This window comes from Podarcis filfolensis (assembly GCF_964270895.1).
Source record: "Podarcis filfolensis genome assembly, chromosome: 5".
Taxonomy (NCBI): domain Eukaryota; kingdom Metazoa; phylum Chordata; class Lepidosauria; order Squamata; family Lacertidae; genus Podarcis; species Podarcis filfolensis.
Window position 1 is genome coordinate 31,868,488 of NC_139608.1, and position 19,164 is coordinate 31,887,651.

The window sequence follows — 19,164 nt, forward strand, 5'->3', positions numbered from 1 at the left end:
GCATGGTGCTGATAATGCCAAGGTTATAAGTATCTGTTACAGCTATCTCTGTCCAGGAAAGGGTGCAGTTGACACACCACCTAATCTGGTGATAAGCCCCTCAGGGGCAGGCCTTGGTACCATGGTGCCCTGTGCGAGGCCAAAATTTGACTTGAGCCCAAAGCCACCTTCCCAAAGACATGTCAGGGAGGCACCAGGCTTTGGGAAGGAGGTGAGGCTCTGGCTGGGTCCTAGAGCCCTCACATCTCCTTCCTAATGTTTGGAGAGTGCTAACTAGGTTTTGGGAAAGAGGCAGGAAGGCCCTCCCTTTGGCACTCTTCACCTGGGCTACCTGGGCCTCTATGGTCAAAGATGGTTCCAAGAGCAGCCGTCAGCTTTGTACCTGCTTCTTCAGAGAAAGTGCAACTCTCCAGAATTAGCCAAAATCCTCAATTCTTGGAGCTGGGTACAACATGCCCTAGTACCTGTCAACCGATGTCAGCGACTGGACTCAATAACTGGTTCTGCCCCGACTGGGCTAGGCGACTGGAGCACTTACAGAGACCTTCCAATCCTGGAAAGCAGGCCTCAGTGCACTGGACTCACAACTGTGCATTGAGAGCACCAAACTCAGCAGAGTATAAATAACGCGGAAACTAGGTGTGAAGCATAACTCCTTTTATTTCTAATAGCTACTACAAACTAAGAACTACTGGCTAGCATGAGTGTTACAGCTCCCACTCAGCCATCTAATCACTACATAGATAAGGCTCTCTCCACACAGAGTCAGTCAGACAGGCAGGCAGGAGCGAAAGAGGAGAAGAGTAGTTTCCACCCCCTCCTTTCTCAAAACATCAGATCAGGAGATTCTTGCAATGGGGTGGGGTAAAAATATCAACCAGATATCGGTTTAAATATCCCAACTCCAAGCATGGGGATTAGGTTGTTGTTTTACATCACAAACTTAACTCTTTAAAAAACCTGTGTGTGCATACTTGTGTGCAAGTTATCTCTTATGTGATATTCCTTTATTTCTTCATGTTCCCAGAAAGAGGGAATAGCATTTGTTATCCCTTCCTCCACCAGGAACTGAACCACACATAAAAGAAATCCCAATTTATACTACTATTTCTATCCACCAGCCAATCACATGTGCCTTTGTATTACTGAACAAAGCAACATCTGTTTAGCGAGGTACTGGTGCATAGCACGAGATGCATTAACAGTTATGCAAAAGATATCCTGGGTCAAGGTATAAGCGAAGCATCAAAGCTGGAGTTAATGTGTCATTTCGACTTCAAGTCATGTTTCTGTTAAGAAGAAAGGATTCTCTGAAAATTTTCTGCACAGGAGCAATAACTAGTGGATAATAGGAGGAGGTTGCCATTCTTTTAACCTGCAATATCTCATAAGAATCCTACGTTAAATAGTCAATAGTCATAAATTAATAGGATTGAAGTAATTAAAGAGACAATTGTATAGAAGGTGATTAATGAAATAAAATAATGGTGGTGATGACAAGGGAAGAAGATAGAAAAAGGAAAGAACTGCATATTGGGGATACAGTGTTTAGCATTGTTAAAACAGATAAATTACTTACTTCTGTAATGTGCGAACTGCTTTGAGCTTATTTTTCAGTGTTTTTCACTCTATTTTGTTTTATATAACAAAATTATATATCACTTAATCATCCAAAGCTCTAAGAGGTTAACATGAAATATACATTAAAATTAACAGTAAAATCAGATGCTAAAACAAGTTGGCCTAATTATTTTCCAAAATAAAATAAGCAGGTGTTGTTGTTGTTTTAAAAAACACATTATAAAATTTAATTACATATTAAAATACTTTTCAGATTTACATGTCGGGCTAGATTTGCTTTAACAAAAGGTTTTTTAGCAGCTGCTGAAAACAGTGCAATGAAGAGAATTCCAAAGTGTAGGTGCTGACACAATGAAGGCTTGATTCCTTACATATAAGGAACTTGTAAGAGTGCCAGTTTGGCAAACTGAAGCAGTCATGAGCAGGGCCAGATTTAGGTTTGATGAGGCCCTAAGCTACTGAAGGTAATGGGGCCCTTTATATGTCCAGCTGTCCTTTGTCAAAAACAAATTGTCGCTGTTTTTTTGTGTTGAATATATGCTATATGGTAATTTATGGACCTAATAGGTATCTAAAGCCATTTGCACATAACAAAATATGCATTTTATCAAAGTAATTTTTGAATTCAAATACAATTAAGAAGTATATTAATAGTGAAACAATTATTAAGCTCTAACATAAAATGATGTTTTATTCATAACAAACTTAATAATGCAAACACATGTTTTGTTTTGTTTTGTTTTTATCTTATATATTGGAAATGTACATCCAGGTGTGTTTTTTCCCTTTAAATTTTTCGGGGGGGGGGGCAGAGAGTGGGGCCCTAAGCTATAGCTTGTTTAGCGTATACATAAATCCAGCAGTGGTCATGAGGACATATATGTAAACTGTCAGGTAAATTCTGGATCTCTTATACTTTCCAAAAAGACCTTCTGGGAACATTGTGACATGTCAAACAGAATCTGTCTGAATGTGTAATAAGGTATTTCCATGTTTGGGGCAGGTTTTAAGCCTCACAGAGGCCCACATATGTATCTGAGTCCATGTAGTCTTTGAAATAACTCTTGTGAGAGGAAGTATTAAAGTACTTGAACATAGGGCTTGTCACAAGGCCCATCACAAGTTCTTACAAGTTTCCTTACGGCAAGGGTTGCAACCTTTTTCTACCATTCCTTATTCATCAACACAATAGAGCTATTGCATTAGCCTCAAGACTTTTAATCCCTCAGTGTGGAGTGTGACAGGCGTGATTGTAGCAGAACATCATCAGTGCAGGATATCACCACTACACCCAGATCTGCACCAGATTCCGAAGCTTTAAGCATTTGGTTTACATGTCAGTACATAGTTTAAAACACCGTCGGCAATAAAGTAAATGATTTAAAATTAAAATTAAAAGTAGTTACCCCTGACGGTTACAATGCCTAGCCACTCTTAACAAATGACAGTTCCTAGAATTCTTTGAGGGAAAGAATGTGTTTTAGAGGTATGGTGTATACACAGCCAAAGGCACATTCTTGGCTAAGTGGGGGACCTTTATTGCTGTTACAAATAAGTTGTACAACAACAGACATGTTTCTAAGGTGTTTTCTAATGTATGGATTTTGTAAGCCCTTCGTTTTACATTCTATTCAGTCGTTTGTATTGGCCTGCCACTTGTATGAAGGTTGTACCTGGTTGTGTTTCGTTGAATTTTATTTGTGTTTTCTTCTTCTTTTCTTATGTTCTATTTTGGAAACCAATAAAAATTAATTACCAAAGAAAAGAAGAAGAAAGAAAGAAATTCAGCCACAAGAAAATTATACAGCCTTATGTAGATTTTGGAAATTTAAGGAGCATGTTTGTTTCTCTTCCCCCACCCTCTAAAATTCTTTATATAAAAAACACAGGCAAGTAGAGGGGAAATGACTCTGTAAATTATCCGTTTTTGGGATATAACTAACGAACATAAACTTACTCTACATTGTACCTTATTGTGATAGGGGTTTTTTCCCCTCCCTCTCTTTTTGTCAGATCTTCAGCAGCTAAGTGTGTTAAATTAGGCCAAATGTTTTGCTCTGTGTCTAATGGATAAAAAAGCTCCAAAGAGACCTTCATTCTGCAGTAGACATAAAACAGCTGATAAGGATGGATTAGAGAAAAGCTACTTTATCAGAGACTTGGAATCATGCCATTCTCTATCCTGAACAAGAAATGCAACAAAAAAGCCTTACTTTTTGTTTGCTAACCATCTTAAGGAGAGCAACTACCATCCAGTAAAGTAACATTTTCATCTTCGCTGCTACATATGTGTCCCGATTTAAGGTGTTGATTCTGAACGATAAAGGGCTATCACAGATTTGTACTTAGCAGAATGTTTCCTCCTGTATATTTTCCCCAGTATCTTAAGGTCATCTATGAAAGCCTCCTCAGTCTGAAGCCCAGGGAGCGACCATATGCCAGAAGGTAGCTGAATCATTGGATTTGGTTCCTTGGATAGGTCATGTCCATGGCTTCTTCATGGCTTCTCTTTTCTTCTGCTGGAGGAGGTGCACTGCAGCTGTTGGTTTGGTCTTGGATACAGAAGCCTTGTAAGTGGCAGCAAGAACTTTCTGGGCATTAACACGGTCCTTGTCAAACCATGGCTTGGAGTGGTGCTGTTGATGCTTCAAGGTGCACTGTAATTCCAGGTTAGGTGCTTCTTATTTTAATCAGTTATTGCCAAGTTAGTATACTTTCATCATGTCTGTGCTTTTATTTAAAAAGGTATTTCCAGTTCATTTTATTTTGTGGGGGTATGATTCCGGTCCCTAGGTTAACACATTTACAAAGGGATATACTGGTTTCCTGGAAAGTCAATTTTGGGAACGATCTGCTTTATCTATGTGCCCAAACATAATGACGTCCTTTTGTGCGCAGTCTTCATATGACAAACTGGCATATTTCTAAACATCTATGTGACCATTTTAAATAGGATGTAAGAATACTGAGCAAACAAATGACATGAGGCATCTTCAACAGCTGTGATGTCAAAAAATCCCAGCACCAGATTTCTTACTGACTCTGAGACAAGTTATATAACTTTTGTTGCTAATGTTAGAACTGGTGGACTGTGGGATTATTTCACACACACACATACAAAACTCCCAGTGGTTTCTTGCTTTATATAAACACTAATCCCTGTTGGCACAGCTCCATTTAAAACCAGATTGTAAGCAAACACAACTCATCTCAAACACGAAGTACAGGGCTTTATGTGACATCTCTGACTTGCAATAGACTGTAAACAATGGCTGCAGTCTGAATAATGTGTTTGATCCGTTTCTTTGAAACACCATTTAGTGGAAGGAGGAGGGGATCTCCCAACACATAAAGACCACTTAGAAGTGCTCTTCACCTTTTTACTTTTTTCAAATGTGAAACTAGTAGTTCAGCCTTTTCCTTTGCTTAATTATTTTTAGTACCGTACTTTTGTATGCCGATGTTTTAAATCACTGAAACGATATCCAAATGCTTCATGCTCGGAGCTGACTCACTGAAATAAATGGAACGAAATAGCTAAATCTATTGGTTCAATAGGTCTACTGTGAATGCAACTAATTTTGGGTCTTATTCCAGCCCACAAGTTAAGCGTGGCCCACCAGTCTCCTTCCAGGTCATACTCCTCACCAGCTGTACTCCACACCCTCAAGCGCATTTGCCTGGTTGGAATATTTCCTTGAACTTTGATCATTCTTCTTGCTTAAGTGGATTGAAACCTCTGTCTTTTGCAGAGCTGGAATGGAGCCTACTGTACAAAGGTAAGAGCTGTGTTTGCTGCTCCCCTCCCCTCTGCCTCTGATCCCTACCTAGCACTGGCACTCAGTCCCTGGAAGGTTCCCTACAGTGGAATGTGGCCCGTGTTCTGAAAAGGGTCCCTTGCAACAGTGTTATGGTGTGCCTCCCCCTTGTATCAGTCAGGAGGAAGACTGGTCTATTAATATTTTTAGTAATGAACAAGCACACTAATGCCTTGGAACCTGTACTGAATTTTTTGTTCCTCTCTACAGAAATCAGAAATAGTGTTTCTGACTTTTGTAAAATGTAGAAGAGGCAAAACAAGACACAGGGTTTCCCTTCTTACAGGGAGACATGACTGAGAAATGAATGCCGCACTAGGACCTTGGAAATATGAATTCACAAGATACTAGCTAGCTGACCAGTCAAATACCTCCTGCCAGCCACTCTGTAAATTTCAATTCAGAAGCATCATACCACTGTTGTTGGCATCTGTCTCGGGAGACAATGAAGTGTGCCTCTGGGGGTGAAATCAAACCACTGGAAAATCACAGCACCTGCTGCGGCTGCAGAGACTGGTAGCTCATAACTCCTGCCTCTCACATTGTTTTTGCTGCATTAATAGTACCCAAGTGACCTCTCCAGAGCACAAGCCTGGTTTGTGTGCATGGAAGTCCTGGGATGCCCAGACAACAAGACCTCCCTCTTGGCCTCACTGATGTGGTCCAAAGGACAGCAGAGCAATACATTTGGCACCAGCTTGGCTGCAAGAATTGCCAGAAGGAGGCTTACAAAACACCATCCAACTGTCATAGCAGGGCCGTCTGTAGCATATGCAACGCCGGGGTGCAGAGATCCGCCCAGCGCCCCCCAATTTAGTTAATTCCTCGTACACGGTGCCAATGACAATGACAAGTGACGTCGTTGAGTCTGATAAGCGCCACCATTGTGAATGAAAGTGTCGCTGCTAGTCATTTGGTAAATGAGCGCACAAAGTCGAAAGTGCTTTAGTGAAACAGTAGGTATACATTTTGGTAGTAAAGGTAAAGGTAAAGGGATCCCTGACCATTAGGTCCAGTCGTGACCAACTCTGGGGTTGCGCACTCATCTCGCTCTATAGGCTGAGGGAGCCGGCGTTTGTCCGCAGACAGTTCCAGGTCATGTGGCCAGCATGACTAATCCGCTTCTGGTGAACCAGAGCAGCACACAGAAACGCCGTTTACCTTGCCCCCAGAGCAGTCCCTATTTATCTACTTGCACTTTGACGTGCTTTCGAACTGCTAGGTTGGCAGGAGCAGGGACCGGGCAACGGGAGCTCACCCCGTCACGGGGATTCGAACCGCTGACCTTCTGATTGGCAAGTCCTAGGCTCTGTGGTTTAACCCACAGCACCACCCTCGTCCCGTTCATTTTGGTAGTACCTAGGTATATATGTATTTTGTTTTTCTAGCTTGATCAAAATTATTTATTATTTCATAACAGGTAGATAGTTAAGAGCTTAGGTGGCTTCAGGGGCGGGCACCTGGCACCCCCCCCTAATTCCACACCTGGGTGCCCCGCACCCCTTGCACCCCCGGGTAAAGACGGCCCTGTGTCATACGAACTCCACTTTGGATATGTGTAGGGTTTACTCCTTAGCCTTTTCTTCTCATGAAAGTGTCCCACAAGGTACAGTAATTTCCTCCACTCTATGTATAAGGTTATTATTACCACTGTCTAAATTTGGGTGGTCACGCACAAATAGAGCACATGGATACAATCAAACCCACACAGCCCCAGGATTGCATTACAGTGACTGGTGGTGAAACACTCTGGTGGTTTGGAGAAGACTTGTCTGTAAACTGTTTGCATCTTCTCCAGTCTTTCCAGGGAGGTATTTCAGGGAGGAAAAGATTGTTTTATTGAGTTTAGTTGCTGTATTTATACATGCAATAAATTATCTTGTGTCATACACAAGACCTCCCCTTGCTACATGTTGGCCCTTGTCCCATAAAACTGTTTACTCTGTAATTTTGTCTAATGGTTTCCATAAAAATGGTTTATAACACACACAAAATCAATAAGTGCAAGAGTAATTTGTGTTCAACAATAAACCATTCTGAGAGCTAATGGATTCAATTGTCTCCTATGTACAAACAATCATATTTCTTCAGATTCTCCCACTCCCCCTGAACTGACTCCTGTATAAATTGCTTGGTAAGCTATAATTTCCACATTTTATATCTTTGGCTGTGTGCTGCAAAAGTGTAGAAATTACTGACATTTAGCCATAGTATTTTGAGTTGCATTAATGAGTTACAGTGATACAAGGGTGATTTGAGGCAAAGGGATAATAAAACCAGTGCTACCTTCAGACAGCACTGAATCTGGGAAATAAATATAGTCAGGTAACATACCTGATCCACTCTCCAAGAGTGGGGGCCGGGTAAGCCCCGCCCCACATGATCAGTCACATGACATGACATGGCGTGCGCGCGCGCGCACACACACACACACACACACACACAGAATGGGATTTCCCCTCAAATATTTTATTGGAGAGGTGAAGGGATCTCAGCCCCTAGGAGTTGGCTCCTATGTATGTGTGTGTGTGTTTTTTAATTTCTCCATAATAGTGAATAGGGTAAACACTAAATAACAACAACAACAACATCTGGCTGAGTTTCCCCAGCCACTCTGGGCGGCTCCCAATCAAGTGTTAAAAACAGTATAGCATTAAATATTAAAAACTTCCCTAAACAGGGCTGCCTTCAGATGTCTTTTAAAGATAGAATAGCTGCTTATTTCCTTCACATCTGAAGAGAGGGTGTTCCACAGGGTGGGCACCACTACCGAGAAGGCCCTTTGTCTGGTTCCCTGTAACCTCACTTCTCGCAATGAGGGAACCGCCAGAAGGCCCTCGGCGCTGGATCTCAGTGTTCGGGCTAAACGATGGGGGTGGAGACGCTCCTTCAGGTATACAGGACTGAGGCCATTTAGGGCTTTAAAGGTCAGCACCAACACTTTGAATTGTGCTCGGAAACATACTGCAAGCCAATGCAGATCTCGCAGGACTGGTGTTATGTGGTCCCGACGGCCACTCCCAGTCACCAGCCTAGCTGCCGCATTCTGGATTAATTGCAGTTTCCAGGTCACCTTCAAAGGTAGCCCCACATAGAGCTCATTGCAGTAGTCCAAGCAGGAGATAACTAGAGCATGCACCACTCTGAAGCAAGATTTGTCCCCAAACCAAACTGGGCAACCTCTGAAGCACTTTGAATTGAATCAAGATGTCCCCCCCACAGCACTGGCATCCAAACTAAATCTTGTGATCAGTGCACACGCCTAATATCCACCACATATCCTAGAATTAGCTTCTGAAATACTTCAGTGGATGAATGAATACAAGATCCATTCTGTTAAGCTGGCAGCTGAACCATTTTTATATATCAGACACATATGCACTTTGATTACTTGCTCGATTTCATTCATGAAGGGGGAAAAGTGCTCTCTCTCATTGCTACTCTCTATAATCAAAATCTCAGTGGATGTCATAATTGATGAAAGGGTTCTCTCTGTCCAGCACTCAAGATGCATGTAACCAGTCTGGACTTATCCCAATAACAGAGATATCTGTGAGTTGTGTACCAGCTAATGGCATGAGCAAAGATATTTCTACTGAAAGATTAATCATTTGTTTTAAAAGGCACGCGTCCTGCATAAGACAGAATTTAATTTAATTGGAACTCCTAAAGTACTCATAGTACAAATGCAGTAATTCCATTCCCATGCTTCACATGAGTTTCTGGTTTTCCCTTTCTATGGTTATTGTTTGATGTTAACAAAGTTGGAGAAAGGGAAATTACTTGTCAGGGTAACTGCAGTCACATGTCCATTTCCTGAAGTGGCCTTGAATGAGGTCACTTGGAAGTTACCTAGAATGGAACCATTTCAGCAATGCATACTGCAGATTGAGGGAGCAGCAATCAGGATCAGGTCTGCAGCAAGACAGGAAAATGTTTAAAGCCCTCCAGCTCCTGAGCCAGGACCCTATTCTGGCATGGTGCTTATATGCTGTTTGTGTCAGGCTTCAGGGAATCCTATCCCTCCCATGATGGGATGCCAAGAAGCACATAAACAAGAAGAGTTCTTACCAGTAGTTTATTCAATATTCACAGAGACACACACAAAGGACTGCGGTGTCTCTTAGATAATGGTGTTGCTCCAATTAAAGGCCTATCCCCTCAGTCCCTCCTATTCTACATCACCCCTGCGTCGAATCTGAGCTTTCTGCCTCTGAGCTCTCTGTTCTACTACCCTCAATGCCCGTCTGGTCCTGGGAGGGCGGGTCAGGAGTGCTTTCTAGAGACACTGAGCTGTCTCTCCCCTGGTGCTCCCCCCCTCCTGCTCCTCTCCCAATATTTCCCAGCTTTTCCCTACTGCAACCTCTGAACTGTGACCTTCTGCAAACCATTGTTCTAAATCTATACTTTCCTCCTCTTCTTGGGAAAGTGTAGGAAGGGGGGGCGGTCCCCACCATTCCTCCTCAGTCCAGCCCCTGACATCTGTCAAAATCAGAAAACTCTTGCACTTAAGGGGAACGTTGCAAGACTAATATGACATACAGTGGTACCTTGAGTTACATACGCTTCAGGTTACATATGCTTCAGGTTACAGACTCCGCTAACCCAGAAATATTACCTCGGGTAATATTTGCTTCAGGATGAGAACAGAAATCGTGCTCCAGCGGTGTGGCGGCAGCAAGAGGCCCCATTAGCTAAAGTGGTGCTTCAGGTTACTTAACCCAAGGTACCACTGTATACTTCGACTTGGATTTGTGCCCAAAGTCATTCAGAGAGCCAGTGTGGTGTAGTGGTTAAGAGCGGTAGTCTCGTAATCTGGGGAGCCGTGTTCGTGTCTCCGCTCCTCCACATGCAGCTGCTGGGTGACCTTGGGCCAGTCACACTTCTCTGAAGTCTCTCAGCCCCACTCACCTCACGGAGTGTTTGTTGTGGGGGAGGAAGGGAAAGGAGAATGTTAGCTGCTTTGAGACTCCTGAAGGGGAGTGAAAGGTGGGATATCAAATCCAAACTCTTCTTCTTCTTCTTCTTCTTCTTCTTCTTCTTCTTCTTCTTCTTCTTCTTCGAGTTCCATGACTGAACACAGAGCTTAACCTAAATCTACTAACTCTCCACTCCTTTCAGTTGCGTTGTTAGATCTATGATGATGATGATTTTATTGAATTTATATACAGCCCTATACCTGGAGGTCTCAGGGCAGTTCACAGAAAGATCAACGTAAAAACCACAATATGTATAATCAAAATAAAAACAACCCAATAACCTCTCCCTAAAAAAGAGTCACATTTTAAAAGGGCGTAGGATCTACTGCTATGATGCCCGTCAAGAAGGCTGGGAAGAGAACAGGTCAGGGCTGAAACCTGGCAAAGAATCATAGTATAGTGGAAATATCCTGCCACTCTGGAACAGCTGTTGCAATTGAGTGAATTTCCACAGGAAACTCAGGAGTACAGCAGACCCCTACAGAAACTGGTGCTAGAAGTCACCACTGACCAAGCAATCAGTGGTAACTTCAAGGCCCACTTGGATGTGGTTGGATTTCCTTTTTAGCACAGCTTGCTGCACTAGAAAAATGGGTCACCTGGTGCTGTAATGTTGTGAGGTGCATTGTTGATGCCTCCCGCCTGTCAAAAGGGTGCTGTTTGCCAGAGGAAGAACTCTGAGGGAAGAGACTCTGTTTGCCACCAGGGGATTATATGGTGTTGGCAGGGTGCTCTCAACAACCTGCCTTCTATATTCTGCACCAGCTACAGTTTCTGGGTTCCTTAACCAAGGGAAACCCACCCACCCCCAGCATGTTGCAGTAATCCAGTCTTGAGGTTGCCAATGCAAAGATCACAATGGCAACATTACAATAAAGCAGTAATATCAAAGACAGGCCTACCGGATAATCTTCAGTCAAAACATTATCCACCTAAAAAGCCTTCTGGGATGAATAAATAAAAAAGGTCTTTGCTAAACTGGCAGAAGACAACCAGAGGAGTCACTTCTAGCTTGGTTGGGAAAGGGTATCCATCATATGGGTTCAACCACTGAGAAAGCCCTAAAAGATTGTGCTTTACTGCTTACGGGATCCAGTGGGGGACAGGGGGAAAGAGGGCAAACTGTATTTTTCTTCCTGCTGTGAGAGGTTGAAACAAGAGAGCAGCTACAGGTAGCAGTTGCTGTCAACCAGCCTAATCAGTACATTTCCATTCTTTGGCAAGCTGTGACTTGCATTTCTCCCTCTAGCAGCCAAAGCTTATTAAAAGGGGACTTGATTGTTGTGGAATCCAAGGAGCCAAAGGCAATGCAGGTAGCGTTAACTGTTACTGGCTACAGGAAAATACCCAACTAGATCCAGCAATGAGTTTTAGAGAAGATAGAATGTCAGTTGTTTCATTATTTAAAGAATTCTGATCCAGTTCTTCAACCCACAAAGGTTAGGGTTAGGGACTGCCTCTGTCTTCGGGTGTATTATTTTAAAAAGCAGGACAGAAAAGGAAAATGGATTGGGAAGAAGGAAATAAACAAACTTAGGTCCAAGTTCTTAGTTACAAGTTTATATTTATTCATTTATTTAAAACCATTTCCATACAACATAAAATAGAAAAATATCTAAAAGCAGCGTAGAGCAAATTGAACCATTAACAGGTTATAAAAAAATGACCTGGGTGGAAAAGCCCAAGTAAAGGGGCATCAAAAGTTGCTCATCTCTCAACTATGCCTATGTAGTGGGTGTAGGGAATTTTTATTAAATGATAGTGCAGAGATATTGCTCAGAGTATGAAGCTTTTGTTATACTTCAATGCAGAGATAAATTGAACAGATGTAAATGGATGTAAGACTTCTTCTAAGTGCATAAAAACACTTTATAGTGGACTATATAGTGGCAGCAGCCAGTGGGGATCCTGCTACTAGCATTTCCATCATTTGATGAGTAGAGGGGTGGGGAGGAGTTTCTCTGCTGTCACTCAGTAGGCAGGAGGTGGTGGGAGTCTGGCTGAGGTAGGTAGGGACACACACTTCCCAACCTGGTGCAAAGAGGGTTTGGGTTGTTCTGCCAAGTGAGTGAAATACTAATGAGAGTTTTGCATGGCAGAGCATGGCCTAGAAGGGGACTGCAGATGCTCCACTCCAATCAGAAGGGATGCATCCCATTTCGCCATTTGAGGCAAAATGGGAAGCTGTCAAGTACGACAGCTTCTGGTAGCTCAGTGATAAGAATTAACGAGCATTTGGTAGATTTATAGTCCTTTTATTACACCATTATGGTGCAAGCACAAACAGGCAGCCCTCCACAAGGATATCAGTTGCCTACTGTGACTCCTCCCCACTTCTGCAGCAAGAAGCACGCCAACGGGAAGTCCCCCCCCGCCAGTGTTTCCTTTGTTCTCTGACATGCTCATGTCCAAGTTTGGGGGGAGGGAGTGGCTTCTCCCGCACTCTTGATTGATGTATCGCCCAGCTGCTCCCTCCCTTCTGGTTGCTTAGCTACTATTTCATAGCTGGGTAGCTCCTCTCTCAACTGAGCAGCTTATGTCTGCCTGTCTCTCTGCTTCTGGAAACACAGGAAGCAGGGCAGGGTGGGGGCACAAATATTGAACTTCCTCTTCTGTTAGGAGCTGATCTCTCTGTGATTGCATTTCCCAGTCTTCTGATCCAGACCAGCCCCCGACTGAAGTGCTGCTGTGCCCTGCCACTTGTGCCTCTCCCACCACAACCTACCTACTCCTGCAACCACCACATGCCCTGCAGCATCCACCACAGAATCTCATGTGATTTCAGGCCCCAAATTGGTGCTGCTGGTGGAGGCAGCAGGGCAGACAGGGCACTCAGCTGGGGGGGGGGGCGCACATTTCTGGTGCCTGAAGCAGCAGCGTTCTCCCGTCTAATGACTGGGCCGTGATTCTAAAGTTCTAATGGCATCTTGCCTGCCACAGAACCAGCTGCCTAGCAGGTAAAATGACACCAGAAGCATTATAAAAGAATGGTGAAATCCTCAGAAGAGAGGAGCCTTTAAAGGTCACTATTCACTTTTGATTCATGTTTGACTGTTTAAGGTTAGTGAATTTCAATTTCAACTGAATACTAATACAGAATAATTATTATTATTATTATTTAGTGGTGATGCAGTTCATTGGAAAAATGAGTTCCGCATGATGTTATCTAATATTGCACAGTCTTTCACTTTGTCCAGACATTTGAAACGCTTTTAGAGATATTTGAGGCACATGCAATGTACACAATCAGACTCTTTCAAAACGTATAATTGGTTAATGTTTGTGCTCACATGGAAAAACAGTATTAACATCATACCCAAATATGACTGAATGTTCTGATAAGAGGACAAAGTGTGACTTTTTGCCAGGAATCTTTAGGTTTCTTGTTTGAAAAGAGACTAAAGATGAGCTGCACAACATGTAACAATGTCCCAACTTTGCACTGAAAAACAGCTCAATCAGAAAAGTAGTAGCAAGAAGGGGTGCTATAATGGGGGGGGGGGTAGAATCATAGAATTGTGGAGTTGGAAGGGACTACTATGGTCATTTAACCCAACCCCTTGCAATGCAGGAATCTTTTGGCCAACAAGGGGCTCAAACCCATGACCTTGAGACTGAGAGTCTCATGCTCTACCGACTGAGCTATGCAGTTTACTAAAAATGGCCTCTCCCGCAGCTGCTTCCTCTGCCTCTGAACGCTTTCCAGTGATGTGTTTCTTGGTGTGTGTTTTTACATCAGGTACATATTAAAAAGTACATACTTCAAATTATCCTCCTAAAACACAAAATGAGTCCTTGAATGGTGCCTGGAAGCAAATTGGCATCTGGCACATATAAAACGCAATGCCCTGAAACAAGGCAATCTAGATATAACTAAGGAATATGTCACCATGGGTCATGGCTGGCATCATCCAACAGATGTAGTTGGTGCACTAGTCTATAAGCTGGGCAAAGGTACACCTAGCTGCAGCCACCACCTGAGCATCCAGGTGCAAAACTGAGTCCATAAACCCTGTCAGGCTGATTTATTTCCCTCTCCTGGCTTTACATTCTGTACCATATGAACACTTCTTTAACTTCATCTCTGAGGTTCTACGTGTCCCGTGGTCCCATCAAGGCAGAAATTTGCAGCAGAAGTCCCCCAGCAGGATGAGACAGACCTCCAAACAAAGGAAGGCTTGGCTTACCACATTTTAACTTCTTACTATCTAAAGGGGGACATAAGACCATTTAAAGCACCATCTAAACTAAAGAGCCCCTCCCAAGCCCATTTGAAGTACTGGTAAGTCTAGCTTGGCCACTTATGGTTCCCCAAACAAGAGGTACATATTTATGACAAAAATTAATTATACTGGTTTATATGTAGAGATGCACATTTAAAAAAACCATCACCATCATTTAGATAGAATTACAATACAGTGGTACCTCGGGTTACATATGCTTCAGGTTACATACGCTTCAAGTTACAGACTCCGCTAACCCAGAAATATTACCTCGGGTTAAGAACTTTGCTTCAGGATGAGAACAGAAATAGTGCAGCAGCAGAGCAGCGGCAGCAGGAGGCCCCATTAGCTAAAGTGGTGCTTCAGGTTAAGAAAAGTTTCAGGTTAAAAACGGACCTCCGGAATGAATTAAGTACTTAACCCGAGGTACCACTGTACTGTACATCTTGCCATCGTGGGAGAGCCTGTGATCAGGTGATCTGTGTGCCTTAAGGAAGAGGAGGGGATCCTGGATACAGACGACGAGGGAGAAACTTACTATGCAAGGCCTGTGTGGTTTGGACATGAAGTGGCGCTGTGCTGCCTACCAGCTTGTGAATGCTGAATGAGGAAGGAGCTGAAGCATAAAGGGTTGCTGCTAATAGAAAAAGCAGGGTTGGTGAGAGGGACGGTGGCAGGAGGATTTGCAAAAAAGGCACACATGGAAGGTGTGTGTCTGGCTCAGGGACAGCTGTCTGGGATCCGGGGAGCTTTGAAGAGCCCTGATTGAAGAGTCCTGCGTTAGAGCTGCTGTGCATTGCCCCCACAACGTGAAAACCCGACTGTGAGGCGCAGGCTTTGCAGGAGAGACGTTATGAGAAGCCCGGGTTCCGAAATTTGGTCCTGCTCCTGCCTCTTGGTTCCATCCCCAGTGCCCGCTACCCTCTAAAAAACCTTATTCAGAATCGCGGTTTGTATAGTGGTACCTCAGGTTAAGTACTTAATTCGTTCTGGAGGTCAGTTCTTAACCTGAAACTGGTCTTAACCTGAAGCACCACTTTAGCTAATGGGGCCTCCTGCTGCCGCCACGCCGCCGGAGCACGATTTCTGTTCTCATCCTGAAGCACTATTTCTGGGTTTGCGGAGTCTGTAACCTGAAGCGTATGTAACCTGAGGTACCACTGTACTAGGGAAGGACCACAACAAAATTCGAAACAGTAACGATTAATTGCCCATTTCTTCAAAATCTAATTAAAACTAGTTTTAAACAAAGTGGGTGAACTTGACCCCGTGGTAGCCAGCCGCTTTTCGAAGGCCATAGTACACCTTCAGCACCCCCTCTAGGTAATCCCACTGCGCCCCTCCCGGCGGCGCTACTGCCCACTTTGGGCACCACTGGCAGTTCGTTATAAAGCAATTCCATGCGTTCAGCGTGGAATTGTATAGTTGAAAGGGTCCACAAGGGTCATCTAGTCCAACCCCCTGCGATGCAGGATTATTTATTTAGCCCAATGCTGGGCACAAACCCAGGAGCCTGCGCGACGGAAAGAAACGGGGGTGGCTGCGCAGATGACCCGTAGGTTCACTTCAGCATGGATTCCTCCGCTGGCACGCGCTCGCTCCTCGTCCCGCAGAGACGCGGTTCGCTCTTCGACCGGCAGGTGGCGGCCGTCAGAGCCCCTCCTTCGGCGCTGCGCCATTGAGCAGCCTGGGAGAAAAGGAAGTGCGCTGCGCCGCCTCGCGTCCTTCCCTCCCCCGGCCTCCCTCCCGTTTTGCTGGGGACGAGAATGAGAGAGAATGAGCCAGAGAGACACCCTGGTGCATCTGTTTGCCGGAGGGTAGGTGCGAGCGGGAGGGGGCTTCCGGGGGCGCGCGCGGGAGAGGGAGGAACGTGTGAACGCAGCACCTCTGCCTCTGCAGGAGCGCGAGAGAGATCCGCTCGGGGAGCAAGCGGGCCAGATCGGTTTGCTTGCACAAGGCCTGCCGGGGAGGGAAAAGGCGACTGGCTGGGGGTGTTAAGGGGACTCCCGGAGGGAAGCGGGCCCGCCTGGGGAAAGACCCGAGGCGGCGCTCCGGAGAAAACCTTCCCTTCTGCTTCTCGGTTGGGCTGCGGCAGCCGCAGTGGAAATGGAGCAGGAGCAGCAACTCCTGCAGGGTGGGGTAGGCGCTAAGGCTTGCAATCCGGATCCCTCTGAAATCCGGCAGGGCTGATTTCCTGACAGAACAAGAGACGCTTTGCACAGGCACCCTGCCTGATCCAGTGCCCGAGTGGGGTGGGAAGGTAGCAAAGGAGCAGAAGCTCTCGGAATCTCTCGCCTTGTGTTGACTTTGGGCGGAGGAGCCTCTTCCTTCCGTATCTCTCTCTTCTCCCTCCCTCCCCCTCCCCCCGCTTTCGCATCCTTAATTGGGAAGGCCGTGACGTCACCTTTTGGGGTTGTATGTTGCGCTTGGGGGAGGAGACAGTGGCTCTACACCGGTTGGTTTTGTGTGGGACTTAATTAAGCAACATTCTGCAATCCTGACCACAACTACTCAGAAGCAAGTTATGCTGAAGTTAGTGGGGTTTTACCTCCAGACAAGTGGGGTTAGGGTTGCACACACAGGTACCCTGAAGACGAAGGTGTCAATATTTGGACTATTTATGTAGGACCCCTTACTTCATGGTAGTACAGGAACAACCATTTAGGGGGGAAAACAAGCAAATTTTTCAGTGCATGCTGCTGAAAATGTCATAGAATCGTAGAGTTGGAAGAATTTTCTTTTGTTTGTTTCAGATTATATTATGTGGCTTTCAGCTTTAAAAACCCACATCAGGGGTGTGGAACCTCAGGCCTGGGGGCTGGGAGGCAAATGTGGCCCTCCTGGTCTCTATATGATTCTCCCCTCTGAATTCTCTGCAGGCCAACCCCCCCCCCCCCAGCCACCCTGCTTCCTAACTCTCATGTTTTTGCATGGTTTAAAACATGTCTTTTACCTCTGACAATGCTGCTTAGGTCACTGGATGGCAGATAAAGAGGAGTTCGAATGCATGTGTGTAGAAACCTGCCTACTGTATAAAGGGAGAATTTACATTCATTTTTTTTTTGTACTGCCCTTCATCCAAAGATCACAGGGCAGTTCACCACATAAATTCATCATTCATCAGGTTTTACATAAGTGGCATCCAGAAAGGAATGTGGCTCTCAAGCTGAAAAATAGTAATTACCTATTCCTTGGCTAGATCCAACTTTTATACCTATTCAGCTTAGTTTCTATTCTACACTGTGGCCTATTCCCCCCCTCTAATTCTGCCAATGTGGTCATCTGCTTCCCGCCCCCCTCCCCCAAATTATCCTAAGGACGCACTTCTGTATCCAGAGCCTCTGCTTTTCTATTCAGGAATAAATCACTCTTGATTCAATGGGGTTTGATTTTGTGTAAATGTGCATAGAGCTGGAATTATATAAGACTTATGAAGAAGGAAAGGCTTTTCTTCATGAGATGTTGCTCTTGATTCAGCCAGATTCCATTTATTTATTTATATTTGTTTGTTTATTAAATTTGTATACTGTCCCTAATCCGTAGATCTCAGGGCAGTTCACAACATAAAAATACAAGATAGAAGCACAAATGTGTCTGACTTAAAAGAATTTCCATTCTCATAATTACTGGATTCATTTGGGTTCAGCTAATTGATAGGCCAAAAGGACACAAGAATGTGTTGGATGTGAAGCTGAAGTGAAAGGAGGGGGGAGGCAATTGAAATGTTAATGTAATCTTATACATGTCCAAAATATACTGAATTCAGTGGGGCTGACTCCCAGGTAAGAATTATAGCCTAGCAATGCAATCCCAACGCCCATGTTGGTGGCTGAAGGAGGGGCATAGAGTGACACCTATGTTATTTTTATTATGCTTGTGCAATCCCATTCAACACTAATCACGCTTTTGGAGTGTTAATGGGGGAACCCTATTTCTCCAATACCAGGGGCCAAAAAACTTGCTTAAAGTACAATAAAAGATCCTGTGGCCCAGTAAGAATTACTAAATATTGCATGAAAGAAGTAAGTAGTTTGGAAAATGCCCTAAGAGCAGGGGTTGCCTGGCTCCTGAACACCAGTTTGGGGCAAGAAGCTTAAAATGGTGGGGAAACTAGAAATCTCTAAAAGGGAATATAACCTTCCCCCACCACGCTCGCCTTTAGTATTTATCAAACACTTGCATGATCTGACAGAAGTAGGCAGAACGGTAAGCTGGAGAAGGGTACCATTTGCTTTTCCTCCAAGTCTTAAAAATCCAGTTTTCTACCAAATTTCTTCTGATCTTGGTTTTGAGGGAACCAACATGCAACTTGGGGTTTGTTTATTAAATTCACACCTAGCCCTCCCTCCCTCCCTCGGTAGCCCAGGGCATTAAAAAAAAGGGGACAAAATAAAAACACATTAAAAGAAATTCCAATATAGATGTTGACTGGTGTTAAATAAGCAACCCCCCCTCCCGCCCCGGGACAAAAAAACCAACAAAACAACCCTGTTTGCTTGCAGATCCTCTCCTAGGCAGATGGAATTGGCTTTGGGGTGAAACCTCTGGCTTAAGGAGCATAAA

The 19,164-nt window shown here is 44.3% G+C and overlaps 2 protein-coding genes across 2 annotated transcripts in view; both read left to right on the forward strand.

Moving 5' to 3' along the window:
* The first annotated feature begins 13,244 nt into the window (after positions 1 to 13,244).
* The window catches only part of SPSB4 (splA/ryanodine receptor domain and SOCS box containing 4), a 270,303-nt gene continuing 264,383 nt past the window's right edge, over positions 13,245 to 19,164 (forward strand). The window contains exon 1 of the mRNA XM_083613954.1: positions 13,245 to 13,256. The gene's annotated coding sequence lies outside the window, so the exon portion shown is untranslated. The remainder of the gene's footprint in view (positions 13,257 to 19,164) is intronic.
* SLC25A36 (solute carrier family 25 member 36) overlaps positions 16,262 to 19,164 on the forward strand; it is a 38,696-nt gene continuing 35,793 nt past the window's right edge. The window contains exon 1 of the mRNA XM_083613945.1: positions 16,262 to 16,418. Coding sequence (XP_083470071.1) covers positions 16,378 to 16,418 — 41 coding nt within the window. The 5' untranslated portion in view covers positions 16,262 to 16,377. The remainder of the gene's footprint in view (positions 16,419 to 19,164) is intronic.